At 40.3% G+C, this 20,347-nt stretch overlaps 1 protein-coding gene across 1 annotated transcript in view; it reads right to left on the bottom strand.

Annotated features, from left to right (window-relative positions):
* sh3pxd2b (SH3 and PX domains 2B) overlaps positions 1-20,347 on the bottom strand; it is a 95,169-nt gene that overhangs the window by 45,882 nt on the left and 28,940 nt on the right. Inside the window, 1 exon segment of the mRNA NM_001016567.2 lies at positions 13,547-13,622. Within this exon segment, the coding sequence (NP_001016567.2) occupies positions 13,547-13,622 (76 nt within the window).

Here is a 20,347-nt window from a genome sequence, read left to right as displayed (position 1 = left end):
AGTGACTGTCTATGGCATCTTACAACAGCCCCTCTGGCATTTGCCTGAACCCACACAGTGCCAGTCTGGGCCTGTATAGAGTATTGCCTTTCTGGGGTCAGCGGTGCTACTGCATGGTACTTTGAATGAGAGTCCTATACTTAAGTTGCATGTCCTGATAAAATCCAGCCCACATCTGTCCTTGATTATATCTTATGATTCAGACACTAGAAGGTGTGTCAGAATACTTCACACTCAAGCACTGTGTGTAGGATGAATGCATCTATGGGGTAAGGGTGTTCTGAGGGTTAAGTATTTTGGGATCCTAAATTTGTAACACCGGGGAAATACATATTACACTGTGGTTTAAATGGAAATAGAAAAAAATGTACTCACTTACAGTCTCAGTTCTGGCAAATGGTTTCCAGTATGAGACATTTGAAGATAATCAGAAGGATTTTTAGTTGAAAGTCTGACTATGATAAAATCATAAGCTTAAAGCTTCAATGAAGAGACTCTTCATTGAAAGCATGTGGTATGGCTTGGCCTGCCCTATAACAACCCCTACTGACTGAATTCTCTAAATCCAATGACCTTACTGGGGGAAAATTCATAAACCCACTAAAGTAAACCTAGGCACTGAAGGTCTTGATGACCCTTGATAACCCACAATGTGTGGGTTTCTAAAGGTGAAATTACCACAACTGCCGTACTTTTTGGCAGCTCTATAAAATGTCACTCCTACATTTAAATGCACTAGCTTTCCTTAAGAAAAGGATTTAGAGACTGCAGAGCTAAGCAATGACTTATTTTGCTGCAGCAGCCTATTAAATATATCCTTGAAATTCCAAATGATTATTAATAGCATTTTAACATTCATTATAAGTGTTTTGCAAAGTTTTAAAAGGCGTAACAGACTGTATTTTCAATTTAAAGACCATGCCAATTCTTTGCAGTAAGAAGGTGCCAGGCACCTGTGTCTATTAAATTAGGCTTTGTTAATTCAACACCACTAGGAATAATTCAGCCAAAAGAACGTATAAGCGATTTCACTGAACCCGCAGGATGTATTTAACAAGTGTATTTAATTCTGCATATGATTTGGCTAAACACAGAGCATCATGCACTCAAAATGCATTAGTGATGGTCTAATGGTCTATACTGCAGTCCCTGGGTAGGATATTCCTTGTACCCAGCCAGGTGTCTGAACTGTAAAATAATAGGAAAACAAGGGATCCAATGGAACAGCTGTGTTACGCAACATTTTCACAGTGGGTTTAATTGCTAATAATTCAAATGTTTACATGCCACACTGTATAACAACGACAATGTTATGCAAAACTTTGAACTTTGGAAGTCCCTTGTGGAAGTCCCTTCAACAGCCTACAAGAATGAAGCTTATCAGCCATGGACTGCTTGAATCCTAAAGACAGTGCATGTGTACCAGAAAATTAGCTTTCTGGGAAATTTCTAATTCTGCATCTAAATTATGTAAAGTCAGTCCCCTACTGGCTGATCAGACAGCACAGCCATAGTCAGGAAGCTTTAATTCATAGCACAGCATTGAAAAGATGAACTAAAATTTTCAGCTTTGTGATCATTTCCAGATATTCCCTGATACTTCCAAGGCCATTCACATACAGCAGCGGTTCTCAACCTGTGGGTCGGGACCCCTTTGGGGGTCGAACGACCCTTTCACAGGGGTCGCCTAAGACCATCGGAAAACACATATTTCCGATGGTCTTAGGAACCAAGACACCGCTCCTCTATGGTTGGGGGTCTCCACAACATGAGGAACTGTATTAAAGGGTTGCGGATTAAGAAGGTTGAGAACCACTGACATACAGAAATATACCATGGTGAAAGCTACAAAGGAAAACACAAGGCAAAGGGGTTGGTGTGGAAACCCAATACTACATTTACGATACACAAATAAATGAATAACATTCAGCTTTGGAAGAAAATTTATAAATCAAACTATATTAACAGAAAGATCAGTAATCTGATTGGCTTGTGGTTTCATTGCCACTAATGTGATGGGAAGTTGCTTGAAGGTTCCAGTTCTTCATTTCAAAGGGCTGGCCATCATGGATTCATGTATATTTTTTAACTCATTGCCTGGCTATATGTTTCATAAAACAAAGGAGCCAGGCAGTATGTTTTCAAAGTTTCTTTACTCTGTTTCATTCTTTATTATTCATAATAATATAAATGGCAACTATATATGTTATTTTTTTAGCAAATGGATCAGAAACCATTTAAACTCCAGTGAGAGTCACCTCTATCCTTACAGTTGTGCTGTTTTTCCTTAATTGTATGAAAAGTCAATACAAGTTTAAATGTAAAAAAAAACAAACCTACCCCAGTAACCAGCTGCAGTTAAGAAATTAAAATGGAAGAGGTGACCAAAAAGGTACACAGTCAGTATATTGTTACAATATAATTCAGACCAAATGCGATAGGTTTATCAACAACATAATAGTTACTTAAAGGCAACCTTCCTCTATAAGACCATATTGATACAGTATTTCAAAAAACCTCCATACGGAAAAGGTATTAAAGTTGTAGTTACTTCTGGGTTATATCACCATAAGAATTGATATTAGTGAACCCACTGGGTCCCCCTGTTACTTATCTGAGCTGTGCAATTGCCTAGAAAGCACAGACAACACTCTCCTGGGTTCCTGTAAAATACTGAGTGAAAGTCAGCGGGTTTGAATGCCAGTACTAGACAAGGTAGGGAAGAAACGCAGCAAATCAGCAGGCTCCTAATAAAGAGTTAAAGGAAGAGAAAGAACATTCGATAGTATGCTGTGCAGTACTGCTTTCGTTTCAAGAGGCCTCGCTGCAGGAAAATAATAAAATCTGTTGTGGAGCTTGGCAGTTTCCCTAAAATCCTGGCTTGCCGAGGACTCCAGAGAATGGACATAAAAAGAACTGAGATTAATATGATTTCCAAAGTGCCCAAAACACTGCTTTACAAGAGCAGGAGAACGTAATGATGAGCAAGCACCCAAATCCCACCAATTTTAACCCATACATGGCTGTTCATTTCTACAACCCTAGAGCTGCCCTATAAAGACATGGGAAGGGCAAGCAATATCTGATAAGGAGCAGCATTTGCATTCTACCAGTGCTTCTACCGTTTGAAGTCTGGACCTCCACCCATCATAACCATTCAAGGGCTGTGATGAGCTATCCCTCTCTTACTGGGGGGGGGGGTGAAAGAAGAACTCAACCTGAACCTGCCCGCAACCCTCAAGCAACCCCCTGCAGGTCCTTCGGGTATGGGCCGGCCTGCACATCACTACAACAAGCTATTAGAGAATAAAAAAAGCCTCAAACAAAGATTGCTATTGGTACATTGTTAATTTAGCCTAAATATTTTGCCTGTCTAAGAAGACATTCAGGGCTCTGGCACACGGGGAGATTAGTCGCCCGCGGCAAAACTCCCTGTTCGCGGGCGACTAATCTCCCCGAGTTGCCTTCCCCCTGCCATCCCACCGGCGAACATGTAAGTCGCCAGTGGGATGGCAGACGCGGCGGGGCGATTTCGGGAAATCGCCGAAAAAAACTCGCGAGTCTTTTTCGGCGATTTGCGCAAAATCGCGCCGCCGCGTCTGCCATCCCGCCGGCGACTTACATGTTCGCCGGTGGGATGGCAGGGGGAAGGCAACTCGGGGAGATTAGTCGCCCGCGAACAGGGAGTTTTGCCGCGGGCGACTAATCTCCCTGTGTGCCAGAGCCCTCAAAGCTCTTTTTAAAGTCATTAAGTGAATCTGCCATCACACCACCACCCAGCAGGGCATTCTACAGCATCAACACTCTCAGGAGCTCCATGAGAAATCATGGGTCACATACTATTTAGTTTGCAGGGTCCTTCTTCCAGGGGGCCCCAGTTAATAGGTCAACAATCCACCCAATCCCACCCTCTCGTGTCCTTCTTTAGCACTGACAAAATAACACTAATGGTAAGGCCTCTGCAGCGTTCTTTATAGAGGAAAAATCATCAATGTTCTTTTTAAACAACACAGGGCTGCCAAGAGGCCAATATGTTGCCTGTAAAAAGCTGTAAAATGTACCAAATCTTCTCATTATTATGACTAATTTTAAAGTTTCTAAAATTGCTGATTTGTGCAAACAAATGATATTTTTGAAGAAGTAAAGCGTAACTCTCAATTCATTAGCTCTCCGGAAGGAGAAATTCTATTTAGATTCTTATAGCCAGCAATTGTGCGGATCAGGAGACAAAAGGCTCAGCACGAGCTCTCTGTCCTAACTTCACCTTTCTTTTCTATTACAAACGCAAGTAATATGTTAACTTAGACAACACCCTGGTGTCAGGTTTAAAGTTGGGAAATTCTTTATCTCCAATATTCATTCAAACTTTTAGGAAGCACCACATGTTGCTTCATAGGAACTGGTGCTTTTAATAACATGATTTATAACATTTCAGAAGAAACATAAAAAAAATGGAAAAGGGAGAACAGCTGGAACAAGCAGGAAACATAAAATGTTCAGTATTTTATAAATATGAAGGCAATTGACTGCACCTTATACAACAGGACAGTGTTTCCATAACCCTAAAGGTATGGCCAGGGATTGATGTTTTAACCTCTGTGCTGACCTTCTTTGAAATTCTATGCAGGAATGAAAGTGTTTTTATTATTTATTAAGCTTACTTGGTTTAAATATTCTCAGCATGTGTTAGTGGCTTAGCAAGAGTCCAACCATGGGACAAATGCAGTTGTTGGTCATTTCTGCCAGGTTATCCAACATATACTTGAATACCACTGCATTTATCAGCCTGATCTCTTTATTTTCAATTTACATTTCTTCATTTAGAAAGGCCCAATCCATGTTTTTCTGCCACATTGTCCAATATGTACTACCAAACCACTACATGTAGCAACCCACTCTTTCTTTCCCAGATACGAGTCACAGTTTCCACAAGTGTAACTTCTGCCACGTTATCCAAATTGTTGTAAGAACACAATATGTAGCTAAATGTAGCCATTTCATCTAACATGAACTAGAACAAAAACATAAGTACTATGAGATGATGGCTAGTTTTAAGCTCTAAAATTTAATTTCTCACATGGTTTAAGGGAACAAACCGCTAAGTGCCCATACACAGAGGACTTGTTTCTGTACCAGAAGCAAGATGCAAAAGCTCTCACAGGCTCAGGGAACCACGATTTCAAGGAAGAGACTTATGAAAATGATGCCTATATATAATACAATGGTGGACATGCTGCAAATGACCCCCGTTATTTGTATACAAAAAAAACAAATGGTGAGTGTCAATATTGTAGATTATAAAAACACTTAAAAATGTTATTAATTAAAATTGACTGTTTTTATAATCTACACTATTGGCACTCACCATTTGTTTTCTTTACTAGGCATCTGGGGGGTGGCCTTGTGATTTAAAAGAGCTGAACTGCTTGAGACCTTAAAGGTCCCCATACACGTGAAGATTCGTGAAGATTCACGTGAAGATATGGGTGGGCGATATTGGGGAACATGTAGGCTAACGATCGGATTATAATGGCCGCAATGGGTCAGTCGGTTCAGGGACCGCATCAACAAGCCGATGCAGTCCCCGATCCGACTGAATCTTTTAACCTGCCCGATCGATATCTGCCCAATTTCAGGCCAGATATCGGTCGGTTATGGCTGTCCTTTCTGCCCCTACACGGGCCGATAAGCTGCCGAATCGGTCCAAGGGACCGATATCTGCAGCTACAATCGGCCCCTGTATGGGGACCTTAAGGGTGATGGCCCACGGGGAGACTAGCCACCCACAGGTAATCTCGGGTACCACAGGCAACTAATCTCCCCTAAATGCCTTTCCACCAGTAATAAAGTGGAAAGGCATATGCTTCGCTTCATTTTCTGAAGTCGCAAGCAGTCGCAATTCACTTTATTGCTGGTGGAAAGACATTATGGGGAGATTAGTTGCCCTCATTAGCCGAATTTAAACGCAGGCGACTAATCTTCATGTGAACCATCACTCATCACACAGGATCTTAATATAACATCACTGGAAACAGTACAATTTTACACCTATTATTTGTATTCCTGGTCCATGGCCTGACTAGTCAGATACAGTATATGACAAGGCCAGGAAGTATATGGCCACCTGTAGTTCTAACAAGACATGCAAATTTATAGCACTGGATAACTGTTGTATCATTTGCTTAGAATTCTGTTCATCAGCCATTTGTCCTATTTGTGAGCCAAATTCTATAACACAGTAGAACCCCCAATGTTAAGTTTCCTAGGGGATTGCGTCAAAACTGCGTAATTCTGGGAAAGAAAAAAAACACAGCTTGTCTGAATGGGACCATGACAAAACTGTGTCAATTCCAGGAAAACTTGAAAGTTCTACTGTATATAGTCCTGATGCCCTATATAATTTGTATAGAGTGCTTGCACAGGAAGCAAGGGGCAGCCTTCAGCTGGCCAACCCTTCCCTAAGCAGCTGCATGGTTAATACGTATGTTCCTGGGTACAGATCTAGCACATACACGTCAGGATCCATATCTAGGTACAGTGCCACAGAACACAGGATATTAACATATATTACTTTATTTTAGAATCCCTATTTCAGTGCTAAATGTTACATTCACAAGAAAATTGCTGATGTCTCCTAGATTCCTGCTATAAAGTAAAGCTGGAAAGGGTTTATACATTTAGAACCACATTGTATTCTACAGATACATATTTTCTGGATTACATAAAACAATTTCCTATGGTATCATTGCTTTATTACAAGGAATGGACTAGAGCTGTAGCTAGAGATTCCATAGGCTTCGTAGTCTGCAGAACTCAAACGGTTAAAATGAATCTTTTTGCTCTTTGTCTGTGAAGGTTCTTTTTGCTCTATTCAGCAGCCTACAAAGTGCCTGTTCTTCTCCCACCATACCATCTTTGACCTGGTTCAGAGCAGAGTTAGCAAATTTAAAAGCCACTACAGAAAGTGCAGTGTTCCCGAAGCTTCTTTTTCCTTTGCCACCGACACATTTCGCTCAGTGCCCTTTGCTCCAAAGCTTTGGTTTTACAATGAATGCACTTTCACCTAAACAGACTTGGAAGAAACCCAAAAAGCGTGGAAGCAGAGAGGGAGGGATAGAAAGCACATTCATCATCTCTAAATACATGATGGCTGGCCCATTCTGATAGAGCCCGCACAAGGGTTGGTTTTGTTTGGCCCATGAACTGAAGGTTGTGCTCAGGACGTGGGAATGAGACAGAAGAGGTATTCCAGACTAGCTGGTTTTAAAAATGGAATTTGTCATCATTCTTAACCGAGTCAACTTCCTCCCCAACTTGGCAAAGTGGGTAAGGCTTGGCACAGTGTACTTTAATTAGCCAATACATATTTCAGCACAAGTCCTTAACCTCTGCCAGTGGGATAATATTTCACAGTATAAAGCAGTTGTCTGGGACAAACACATGCTAACTGATAAAGAAAGTACAAGGTACAGCTGTACATGTTTGGGGTGCCAAACTGCTCTTTAAAATTTAATCATAAAGTTAAATCAGTGCCATGACTGCAATGGTGCAAGGGGGTGTGACTGCACCCAAATGGGGCCCATCACAAAAACGGTGGCCACTGAGCGCAATACAAAGGTCACAATATACTAAGCAGCAATAGGGCCTTGAAAGTGCCCCTACAAAGCAAAGGAAAGGCATCTAATCCACTTAATGAGATCAATGCAGCAGATGCTAGACTAATCTTTAACAGCTTTTAGCTAAGGGAGAATGGGATTTGCCAGGCACATTAGGTCTATGGATCCAGAGCATAGCCACGCGGCTACATGTCACTTACTGGGAAAACAAGGAGCTTGGGATCACTAGGTAGACATATGGTTACAGCTGGAGTGGCTGCTTTCATGGCTCCTTTGATTTCATAATTGATTTCAAAGCCTTTCTAACAGTCTGACCTGGGGAATCGTTATATGATAATAAGTTCTGCCTTATAACCAAGAGAGATTTCTGCTACTCCCTTATCAGTTTATCCTTTGGTCAAAAGAGTCTTTTCCTTGCATTCCATCACTTTGAAGCCTATGCATAACACCTACAGGGGCATTTTTGCCTTTCTTTTATCCCAAAACAAAGAGGCAAATTGGTGAATTATTTGTTTAAATAGAGTCAACATTACAAGTTCCTTCTACAAGGAAAATCTTATTACTTTCTGAATGTAAAGTCCTCCTTTCACTGTGTTTCTATATGCCTACATGATTTGCATTTTAGCATTTATGCCGCTGTTAATGGAGAATGTATGTGCGGGGAGGAAGTACACAATAAGGGGTCACCGCAGGGAAACATGCAGACCAGCTGCACTCATTTCCAAATCCCCGCAATGAATATTTTGGCACAAAATGTATGCGTTACAGACTTTCCGGAGGAATAACATTGCTTACTCATACTGTGAAGACCCCAAAAGTGCTGACAAAGACCCACAACCCTTAATATATTGCAGCAGTTCTAAAAAATCAAACTGAAGTCAAGGACAGAACAGCTGTGAGCTGTTCCAGGCTAAGCTGTGAGTGTTTCCTAATGCTAGAATACAATAACTAAGAATATATAGTGCAATCTGCCCCCCCAAGCATTTGTAATATACAAATGACATATATTACAGGCCAGAATGCATATGTATTCACAGGTCCTAACTTGTTTTAGGCCTTGCTATGCAAAGTTATATCTGGCACTGCAGGGAGTTCTTAACAGCGGGCATGCCAAAGATTATTATTGTACTACCGAAAAAATCCTCTGCATTGTTGGAGAGTGTCCACAACATAACTTTTTTCTGATAAAGTACTGTGTCCCCACACCTTGCTGTCAGGAACAGCACAAGAAAGAAATACTACCCCATCACTTACAGGCATAAACTCATTTAAGGGGTAGTTAACCTCTAAGTTGACTTTCAGTATGTTAAATAATGGGACGTTCTTTCCAATCGGTCTTCATTTTTTGTTTTGTATAGTTTTTGAATTATTTCTATACTTCTTTTGACTCTTTCCAGCTTTTAGATGGGGGGCAAAAAAAAATCACTGCTTTGTGAGGCTACAGTTGTTACTTTTTATTACTTATCTTCATATACCGGCCCTCCCCTAATCATTTTCCAGTCTCTCATTTAAAACAACTGCCTGGTTTCTAGGGTTATTTACACCATAGTAACCAGAAAGCTGCTGAAATGCCAAACCGGAGAGCTTCTGAACGAAAAGCTAAATAATTCAAAAACCATAAACAAAAAAAAAAAAAAAAAGACCAATTGCAAACTGTCTCAAAATATCACTCTCTACCTCAAACTAAAAGTTAATTTGAAGGTGAACCAGGGCTTATGTTAAAAAATAAGTATATGTATTTTCACAGACACATAAGATTCCTCAGACTGAGAGAAAACTATGAAAGTGTGCATCTGGTTTGCAAGCAGGATTCACTTATAGGTTGGCTGTCATTTACCCCATTTGTTAACTTGTTCTGTGATGAAGCCGTTCATTTGGCTTCAAATACCATCTGTATGCTGATGATATCCAAATTTATCTGTCGACCCCTTCGTTAACAGTTGAAACTGAGACTCAAATCTCTAACTGCCTCCTGGCTATCTCTAACTGGATGAACCAGCGCCACCTCAAACTCAACCTAACAAAAACTGAACTAATGATCTTTCCGCGTAAGCCTGGTCCTACCCCCCCCCCTTTTCTATCTCTATTGATGGCACCCTCATCAACCCCGTCGATTCGGAGCGTTGTTTGGGGGTGATCTTTGACTCCAGTCTCTCCTTTTCTAACCACATTAACACCACTGTCAAAACCTTACGCAATATTGCCAAAATCAGTCCCTTTCTTTCTGCTGCAACAGCTAAGCTGCTCATGCATGCTCTCATCCTGTCACGACTGGATTACTGCAACCTGCTATTAACCGGCCTCCCTAACTCCCATCTTTTCCCCCTACAGTCTATATTAAATACTGCTGCCAGAATTCTCCTCCTCTCATCCAGGAGAGTTCAGGCCCTTCCCCTGCTAAAGTCCTTATCATGGCTTCCTGTTAAACAAAGAATATCTTACAAACTTCTTCTCCTAACCTTCAAAGCCCTCCATTCCTCTGCTCCTCACTATATCTCTTACCTTGTGTCTTTGTACGTTCGTGGTCGACTCCTTCGTTCCTCGCAGACCAATCGCTTGGTTGAGCCCCCCACTACTACTGCGGTTTCCCGCCTTAAACCTTTCTGCCTTGCTGCCCCTTACATTTGGAATGCCCTCCCTGATTTCCTCCGGAGAGAATCCTCCCCCAGTCTTTTTACAACTAAACTTAAAGACTACCTCTTGGAGCACTCACACAGCACCTGATCTGGGAACTAGCACTTATATTGTAGCGTCACCCACTGTGACCTACAGCACTTATATTTGCCTACTGGTGTCTGTTAGTTACCCTCCCATATAGATTGTAAGCTCTACGGGGCAGGGACCTCCTTCCTCTTGTGTCCTCGACTCTTAACTTATTGCAGCTGTATTTATCTGTATTTATTGTTATACTTTGTATTTATCTATTATTATCTTATTAACACCCTGTTTGTATTGTGCATTCTACTGTACAGCGCTGTGTACATAAGTAGCGCTTTATAAATAAAGATATACATACATACATACATACATGAAGCGATGGATCCAGGTATTGAATTAACCTTTACATTAGCTTTTAGTATTGTACAGACAGTAATATTCTGAAACAGTTTGCAAATTGTCTTTATTTTATATGGTTTTTGAAATGAGCTTTTTGTTCAGCAGCTGCCCAATTTACCCTAGCAGCATGGAACTGGTTTAGAATGAAAGACTGGAGTATGAACAGGAGGGTGTCTGAAAAGAAAAATAATAAAAAGTAACCATAACAATAAAATTGTAGCCTATGTCTACTGCCATATGTTGCTGCCTCTCCACCTATGTATAAACATAGCTTACCGTCTGCGCCATCCTCCTTTTACAGTGACAGCCACAGCATCAGCCTGCTGACAACCGGACTGGATTTTGACACAAAAATGCGTTATTTTTATGTTCTTGCACCCAAATCTGCTCTGTTTCTGCAGCCAGGCCAATAAGCTTTTTGAAGCATATGGGCAGATTGTCAGCTTGTATTTATCCTCAGGCTAAGAATCCACCCTGTGTGGCAGAAGCCTATGGTCTATGTGTTGAAGAAAGAAAAAGACGAAGATCCCTGCATACAGATCTAATCTAAGTCCCAGGGTCCATTTTGTAACTAAACAAAGTGGGGGATGGGTAGAATGACTAGCCTAATGGGCAGCAGAGAGAGGACATAGCTTCCTCACAATCTGAGCAATCATGTGTCTGTAAAAAATATATATTTATTTTTCGAGTGGGTGGCTGCAAGTGTAGCACTGCAAAATACTTCAGGGATGAGAGACCATTGCCACAAATGAATGCCATGGATGCAAGAGTCGTCACTCCCCAGCGTGCCCTGCTTGGAAACCATTCATAAGCCTTTCTCTTGGACACCAATAGCTCTACCAAAATAGCAGTTGCTGAAAGGATGCTATGTGAATGCATATTGTTTCTGCTCCTTGGATTAGTTGGTAAATGCCAGATGATGCACAGATGCTCATCAGAGAATTCTATCTGGTGGTGCAATTGGCTGAAATCGAACTGCTAAATGTGCTGGATTAGGAGGGGTTCCTAAACATGAACATAAACTCATTGCACTGTGCAGAATATTCCACTCACAATCTGCTTATTTGTCCAAATGTTGAACAGGGATTTTCCAACGGTTCTGCAAGAAAACTCTCTGGGAATGAAACTCAGCAGCTGCACTAAAGATCTGCCAATCCCACCCAAGCAACAGTAACCCTTTCTCAGGTCCTGACTCCAGAGACAACTACATCACTGCTTACAGCCATGGAATCTCTATGCATATTAGCTGGGGGGGGACCTAACGTTCAGCAAGCTCCCTCAGATAGCCAAACTATATATATATTAGTGGCAGTGGATGCACTGGAAAATACAAAAATGATTAACTGTCTAGGTGCTGTATATATACACATGAATATGCAAAAAGAGGTTGTTTCTGCTAATGATTTTGTGCCAAAATCCACTTTGTTTGTGTGTGCTGCCAGTCTGACAGCGTGCCACTGAACAGAGTGGATCAGCATGTTGTGGCATTAGTTGAGATACATAAAGTGTACTCAAGGGACTTTATGAAAAGGTAAAATTTGTAAATCCAATTTATTGCAAGTAGACATTTTAGTTCTGTCCAGATAACCTTCCTAAATACCACTAAACCCACTAAATAAGTTGTGCAAGTGAAAAATTTGTGCTAAAACAAATGCCTGCGACACCATGGCAAAAAAGGAAATAAAATGTAACCCTGAAACCCTACACAGTCACAGTGTCCATATGTGTATTTGAATTATAGATAGAGATACATTACATCACAGAACAGCCAGTAAAGAGAGTAAATAGGTAAAGAACTAGAACCCATAAATAGGCCGGCCCTATCCTATCTGGCTTTCCCCCATACTCAACTCAACAAATATTCTTTACCATAAGCATGGCCCCCATACTCAACTCAACAAATATTCTTTACCATAAGCATGGTCCCTTCATATCACTGCGTGTCACAAACCCACTCATTTCACGTCCTAACCTTGTCCCTAGTTGATCTGCCCTCCCTTCCTTACCTTCTGGCCCAACGCCGGATTTCTAATTACCGCCATAAATAGCTGCACCCTTATCCCAGGACCGTGCTCATACGCATCCATTTAGCTCACATACGGAGCACTAGGGAGCCAAAGTTTTCTGCATGTCCTGTCCCCAGTGCCCTGCATGTGAGCAAAGTTTAGGTGCAGCTGGGCACCATGCGGCCCCTAAATTTGTGCCGCCCTAAGCCTGGCCTTTGTGGTCTTGCTAGAAATCCAGGCCTGTCCTGGCCAGTATTATTATTAGGAAAGGTGGCAACACTAGACAGAGCCTGTTCATATACCAAATAATAATAATAACAAAAGCCATGAATAACATGCAAATAATACAGTATATCCTTCAGTGGTGTAACTAGGGGACCAAGGGACCTAGTGCAAAAACTGCACCTGGCCCCCCAGCTGGAATATGTGTCACACACTTGCTCTTACCTTCAGACCTCCTTGTAGTGTGTGTGGTGATTCTGGTGGGCCATAATGGGGGTCGGTCTTGGTGCAGCCACACCCACTGCTCCCCCACTGCTACTGATATCCTTCTATAACTGATAATGTGCATTACATGACTTACCAAAACTTGTGTATTATAAGAAATAAGGTACCCCTCTTTGTAAAATACAAGGAAGTCACCAAGGGCTTCAATGACCATTATAAAAGCACTCATTCAAATGCTCAGAGAACTCATCAGTGACTTGTAAGAACTTACATGCATAATTCCTGCTACAGTAATACAAAATTATATTAATTAAATACGGTCTGCCTGTTCCAAAAGCAAGATGAACAAAATAATGCAATTCTAATAACATGGAATAGAAATAGGAACCAATGCATGTATTGTACAGACAGATCACATACCTGGCAAGAAAGGGATAATTCGCTGTTTTGGATCCTTCTGACCGCCTTCAACTGGAAACTTGTCCAAAATTTGCATCTAATCATAAAAGAAGTTGTTAAATATTAAAAATTTTAAAAAATTGTATATTTTTATTAAAAAATGAGCTGCTTTATACAGTATATTCTTATAGAGACATACATTGTTCAGGGACACAGTATTCCTTTTAAAGCCTACTTAAATATGTGTTAATAATAACAGTAATAATAAAGAGGCAACTGGTGGAATTTAAAACCTACTTAAGCAGCTATTTCCCCAACTGGACATAGTGACCCCTAGTATGATTGCAGATTTTAACGAGACACTGTTAATTGCTGAACCATGTGTAAAAGAGATGATTTGTTCCTGAAAGGCTGCAAAATGTCAGACTCATAATGATTATAGAATATAAAGCCAGAAGGCATTTTTAAACACCTTTAGTGGCCATCTTTGCAGCACATGCCAGATCCGCCTCGCTCCACTGAAATTCCAAACATCTTCCCTAGGACTAATCATTTTGATTCATTAGCACCACTGATGGGAATAGAGCTTTAAATGTAAAAAAGCTGCAGACATAAATAAAGAATGAGATTTGCCGATGAAGGCAATTTTGTGTATACACACGGGAAGACTAAGTTGTTTAGCAGGACTTAAGGTGCAGTAAAACAATGGAGAAGATATTTCTCTCGCACCACCGAGGTTACAGACAGTAGAAAGGTTCCTGCTGAGTTTGTGTGTCTATAGTTCATAATCCCAGCATTCTCATTTAACAAACAGATGTTACTCCTTCGCAACTGTCTCTTTGAAACTGTGATGCACGCACTCTCTTGTGCAACTGAAGCGGTGCGGTTAGATCTGGGTCTTGCATTGTTGCTCTTGGAGCAGACGCGTCCATTGGCAGCTGCTTCGTATTCTGCAAAAGGCTGAGCACAGCATTCTGCCTGATGTTCCTTTACCACTACCATGTGGGACTGGCTGCATGTCAGATGAACTTTCAGTTCTTTAAATGGAGTAAGAAGAATTTTTTATTTTGTAACTTTTTAAATGGCAAGTATCTGATCTTACAGCTGATGTGTAAACTTGCACCATAGGTATAACCCATCACAGCCTATCGGGCTTTTGCTTTCAATATTTAAACTGCAGTAGACGGATCTATGCCTTTTGCAGATTGGGTAGTGTGGAAGTACCTCTTTACAAAAAATAGTTGTGCTGCCACGCAGCTTTTACTGCCTAGCATTTGTTATTACATGTTATTGTTATAATGATATTTGGTATCATCCATTCACCCCTGCTGTTTCTTGCTGTAACTTCCCCTTTGGTTCAGTGTGTTATGAAGAGGTTGCAGTGTGTGTAAGCTGTGTAACTTCATTAGAAATGTATCTATGAAAAAGTCTCTATGTTTATGCCCTTGCTACCTTGAAGCATAAAGAAGCATTGGAAAACACCTCTGGAGTCTTTATTCATTGAGTAAGCTATCTGTCAAGGTGATCATTCAACCTGCTGCACTCATCCTCACAGGCTGGGCCTACACAGGGCTTGTGGCAGGTAGAACCGATGCTGAGACAGAACAATATTGCTTATTACAGTCATCCAATGCCTTCAGCATCACCCGTTTCCTCTAGCTGTATGGTGGGGAGTGTGGGAAATAACTATAGTACCTGGAGGAAAGCCACACATACACAGGATAATATACAAACTCCATGAAGATGCGCTGGTTTTAGAATGAAACTTAAGAGTAAAGGTTCTTCTTCCTTGCTATCAACAGGCAGTGGCTTCATTCTTCTGAAACTTGGGGCAAGGTTTGAGACACACACAAAGAAGTATTACTGTTCTACCCACCATTCAGTTCAACGCCCAAATGCAGGCTTTATTTAGTAAAAATGCTCCCTTAAACCTCTCTAGCTCTGAATCTGTACATAACAGCATGGATACCAACTGTCCAAGGCAAATGATTCCTAGGTTTCTACACTGGTGTGAACTGTTGTCTGTGCCAGATTTTATTTTTGATAAAAAAAAGAGCAACATTGGCTACAAAATTAACAGATTTGGAGCAGTTTGGTGAAATTGGCCAAAATGACTGATATTTATCAAGAATGATCAGACTGCAAGAGAAGTGTTTCATGAGTCCTACACTCACCAATGAGAGAAGTCACTTCACAGCATCTTCAAAATTAAAGAATCACAACCAATGTGGTCACTTTTGCTTTTCAGCATGCCTAAGTAGCTACCTATTCATGCCAAATGAACAACTTTGTATGCAAAATAATGACATACAAAGGAGTAAAAACAAGTGCAATGATAGCACACAAGCCTATGTTACCATGACTCTATGGAGTGAAAACATGAGGAGACACTAATTCATAGATGCATGCCAAAAAAATAATCTCTGCATTAGGCACTATCAGTCATGAACAAGACCTGCTTTTAGACTGTCCAGCCTCCTAGTGGAAACCATAACAGTAATTAGGATCCCAAACTAAAACACCAGTCAATAAAAAAGCTTTTTGATAAACCAAAAATATAATTTTGCCTAATAACAGAAAAACAGCTCTCCAATAACCTATAATTGCACATTTTAAAACTGTTTGTAGATGCAATTGCTGTTGAAACTCTATGTCTGTCCCTTGCAATTCTCTAAACGGGTGGTTTTGACCACTGGTACAATATAACAGTCAGGTCTCTTCCAACCAGGCCTGGACAGGAATTCAAAACAGGCCCTGGCATTTCAATTACACAGATGCCCAAACATCCCCCATAAGCCCAATAAATAGTGACTGTCTATGGCATCTTATAGCAGCCCCTGTGGCATTTGCCAGAATCCACAGATTGCCAGTCCGGGGCTGCATGGTTTTTTCATAGGTCTGTTAAACAGCTGGCTTTTGCTACGTTGTTTCAATAGTCAGAACCAGCAGTGTAGAAAAAGCACGGTACAGACAGATACTGCTTTCAACAGCAATTATATCTACAAATGTCTTTAAAATCATTGAAACTGTGTAGTCTGTATTGGGAAGGTGGTTATAATTACTTTTTCTTTTCAACAGTTCATATGCTGTTCTTAAATTCCTGTAACTCAGGTGGGATGACTACAAAAAACACTACAAGATATCTGATATAGGGTTGACCTAGAACAAATGCTGTACTAATTCATCCCAAAAAAGTATAAAAGCTAGAGGCTCTGTTTCTGCATATAGGCATTCAACTTTACATCTAATTAAAATCATGTCTATAAAAACAAAATGCTGGATAGCGCCTTCAACATGAGCAGCTACCGGAAACTCTCGCTGCTCTAGTATAAACTGTGAAAGCCCTGAGTGTTTCAGTGGTCAATAATAATAATACACTGATTGTCTCTTCTACACTTGTATTTAGATGTTGTCTGGAACAGTAGGCGACACAGCAAGCTGAGACAAGCAGCCTGTGCCAAGTAGGATGCTGTCCCACAACCGCAGGGTTGTCATCCGCCACGGGGTCTCAAGGAAAATGTGCAGTAAGATTATCATGACGCTAAGGTCACATTTTAAGGAACATCTTAATAGGATATACTTTATTAAAGAAAACTATACCCCCAAAATAAATGCTTTATTTCATATATATAGTTTTTCTTTAATAAAATTAACAGTAGTAACATGGTGCAATGAAATCTATTCAGCATAACCACATCAAATTTAATAGGAACAAATGCATTTTTGCTACACTGGTATCACTGGTTAAAGTAGCAGCTAGGTAGAGGGACTATTTTTCTCAAACTACAGCGAACATTGATAGCATTGTAAAGCTGGCCAGTGGTGTCAGTTCCTCTATTTGGCATAAGTGGCCGATGAATCAGGTCCTGCTCTTTTCTAGGAAAGGAGATGTGGTATCCTTGTGTGGGAAAATGGATCACAGCTGTGGGTTCTACTCATTTAATGTTTAAAAACACAGCTTGTCCTCATTTTAAAGGCAGTAGGATTATGTGAACCAAAAGAACCAGTGCAGATCACACACTTTTTGTAATTGTACCTTCTATGCATTTAGTTTCTAACTACATCTATAAGAGACCCTGTGTTGGTTTAGGCTGCTCAGGATACACCTGGGAACGCTAAGAGTTTTGATTAAAATTCTCAATGTTCTCTATTAGTTTAAAGCTTTGCTTAGAGCTTTGATGATTGCGTTCATTCGACGGTAAAAAGGGAACAAAAACATACCACAAATAAGAGAAACAGTATGGTGTATGGGGGAAAGGAGCTATACACCACAGTCTACCCACACGGCCCCATTGTTTACACAAAATGGAGATGTTATCTTGCACTGAAGATTTGTCAGGAGACACCAAGCCCTGAATTTACTACAGGTCGGGGCTTTGTACATTAGTTTCTGTAGTGGTAAAACCTCACTGGTGAATTGACAATGGCAACAGAAATAAATTGCCAGTGTCCGAATTCCTAATATGACTTTGGGGGTCTGCATTTGAATGGTTGGGAAGCCTAGATTATGCCCTATAAAGCTTAAACACTACTTTCCAATATAGCTGTATGTCAGTCTCTCCCAAAGCAAGTTTTTAGGTTCCTATTTGGATACAAACTTGTGGGTAAAGGTCAGTTCATACAAAACTATATATGAACTTATTATATGGGTTTTCATCCATTGGCCCAATAATTCACACCAGTAATGGTTTTAAAATGTATTTTCAAGTGCCTGTGCCAAGCCATTCTGTAACAAAGACACCAGAAATTAAACTCTTTTTACAACTGTCATAACATTGTCTTTGCATGATCTTTTTAATTTTGCCATAAATGTATTTGCCCAATGGTTTTATATTACCTATCTGATCCCCCATGTTCCTCTATGAGGGGGCTGCCATATTTGTGCAGCAGAAGGCTGTTAGCATTAGAAGCTGTAACTGTCAGGCTGAAAAGGGACAGGTTGGCAATATTTTAAGTAACAATTACTTACAAAAGCAGCCCTATCAGCAAAAAAGAATAATCAACATGACCTTTAGGTAACTTTTATGTACATTGATATTTTGAAGAGTAGTTTTTTAGTGTCAGTTTCACTTTAAAGTTAATCTGAAGGTGAATGGCCCCTTAAAAAACAACAACAAGTCTGTGCCTTCATTATACTCCCATAGCGAACCCTGCAACTAACCCCTAACAATGGCACAGGGCCCTGTGTGTAGCTAGCTCACTTTTCAGAAGAAGGTGTAGTAACTGCCAGAGGGGTGAAAGGAAGGGAGCTGAAAGTAATATAACTACCAGTTTGGACTGTTTTGCCTTTCTCTTTATAATTCTCACAAAATTGCATATATTAATGCTGTATCACTGTTGTTTGGTTTTCTCTTTCTCAGCTCTCGCCTACGCAACTGAACAATTATTGTTCTACCTCCTATAGCTTGAGAGTGTGCTATAATTACATGATGAGGGCAGGCATGGATTCACAGTGAAATTCTGCATTTCACGATTGACGGATTTTTTTCGCAAAACAAGCAGAGAAAGAAGTTGCAGTTGTGTCAAAAATTTAGCTCCCTTCACTCCCAGTCGCATGATAGCCGCGTTTGCCAATTTTTTTGCAGTTTCACGATTTTTTGCCACAGTGAAACAGGACATTGTCGCTCATCACTATTACAAATACATCTCAGGACCTTTATAAATATACTACTCTGCAATGATGAAAACATTTTAAAACCAATAAACTGAGTTTGTTGGTGTTAACAGTATGGTGTACATACTCACTAACACAGTCAAACAACTCAGGACATTTCATTACTTTTGCTACAAGGGATAGTAGTACCAAAATATAGGGTTAAAGGCATCAATGCATCAATGTACTAACCCAAACAGCAGAACTAACAGGTGGCACTAAGCAACATAGAATGGCTTCACTGTGCAGCTGGTAATAAAATGAGCTGCAAGGTATAACAAGGTATAGAATAAAACTTTTTACATGAAAGATTAGAGGCTATGAAAATATGGGATCCATTATCTGGAAACCAGAAAGCACCAAATTACAGGTAGGCTCCTGTTTGACTGTCTGTCTCCCATTTACTCCATTTTAATCAAATAGTTAAGATTTTTAAAAATGATTTTCTTTTTCTGCAATATGAGGTGCATTTCCCATGTAAATGAATGCAAAGCAGCTATAGGCAGGGAAAGGGTGTATTGACTCCGAGAGGTCTATGGCATTAATAACACTGCTGAGATACAATTTCCCAGCAGTAACAAAATATGTGCTTTTCTGAAAATATGATACATTGAATAAAATTAATAGGGATGCATTGAATCTAGGATATGGTTAGGAGATCTAAAGCCTATAAAGAATATTACAAGAAATGCTGTATTTCAGGAAGTGAACTTATTGTACTATAAAGTCATATAGTGATGTTCTATATTGATCAATGCCTTCAAAATTGTCCACAGCAGCTCCCCATGTTGGATCTTTATAGGTCAGAGCCAGTGGCAGTGCTAAGGAGCTACAGAAATAATCAAAATAGAAGCAGCGACCCATGATTAGTATGGAATTGCAAAACATAAAGGGGGTTATGTAGTAAAAGGCACCAAGTTTGCTCAGGAGCAGCAACCAACAGCAACCAACCAGCAGGTAGCATTTACCAGTCACTTGTTTAAAACCAAACATCTTATTGGTTTCTATGGTTTACTTCTCCTGGGAAAACTAATGGAGTAATGTGATAAAAAGGCACTGAGTTTGTCCAGAAGAAGTAACCAAAGCAACCAGTCAGAAGGTAGCATTTACTGGTCACCAAAACCAAGCAAACATCTTATTGGTTGCTATGGGTTACTGCAAACTTTGTG

The sequence above is a fragment of the Xenopus tropicalis genome, chromosome 3, assembly GCF_000004195.4.
Source record: "Xenopus tropicalis strain Nigerian chromosome 3, UCB_Xtro_10.0, whole genome shotgun sequence".
NCBI lineage: Eukaryota > Metazoa > Chordata > Amphibia > Anura > Pipidae > Xenopus > Xenopus tropicalis.
This window is presented reverse-complemented; position numbering and strand designations above follow the sequence as displayed.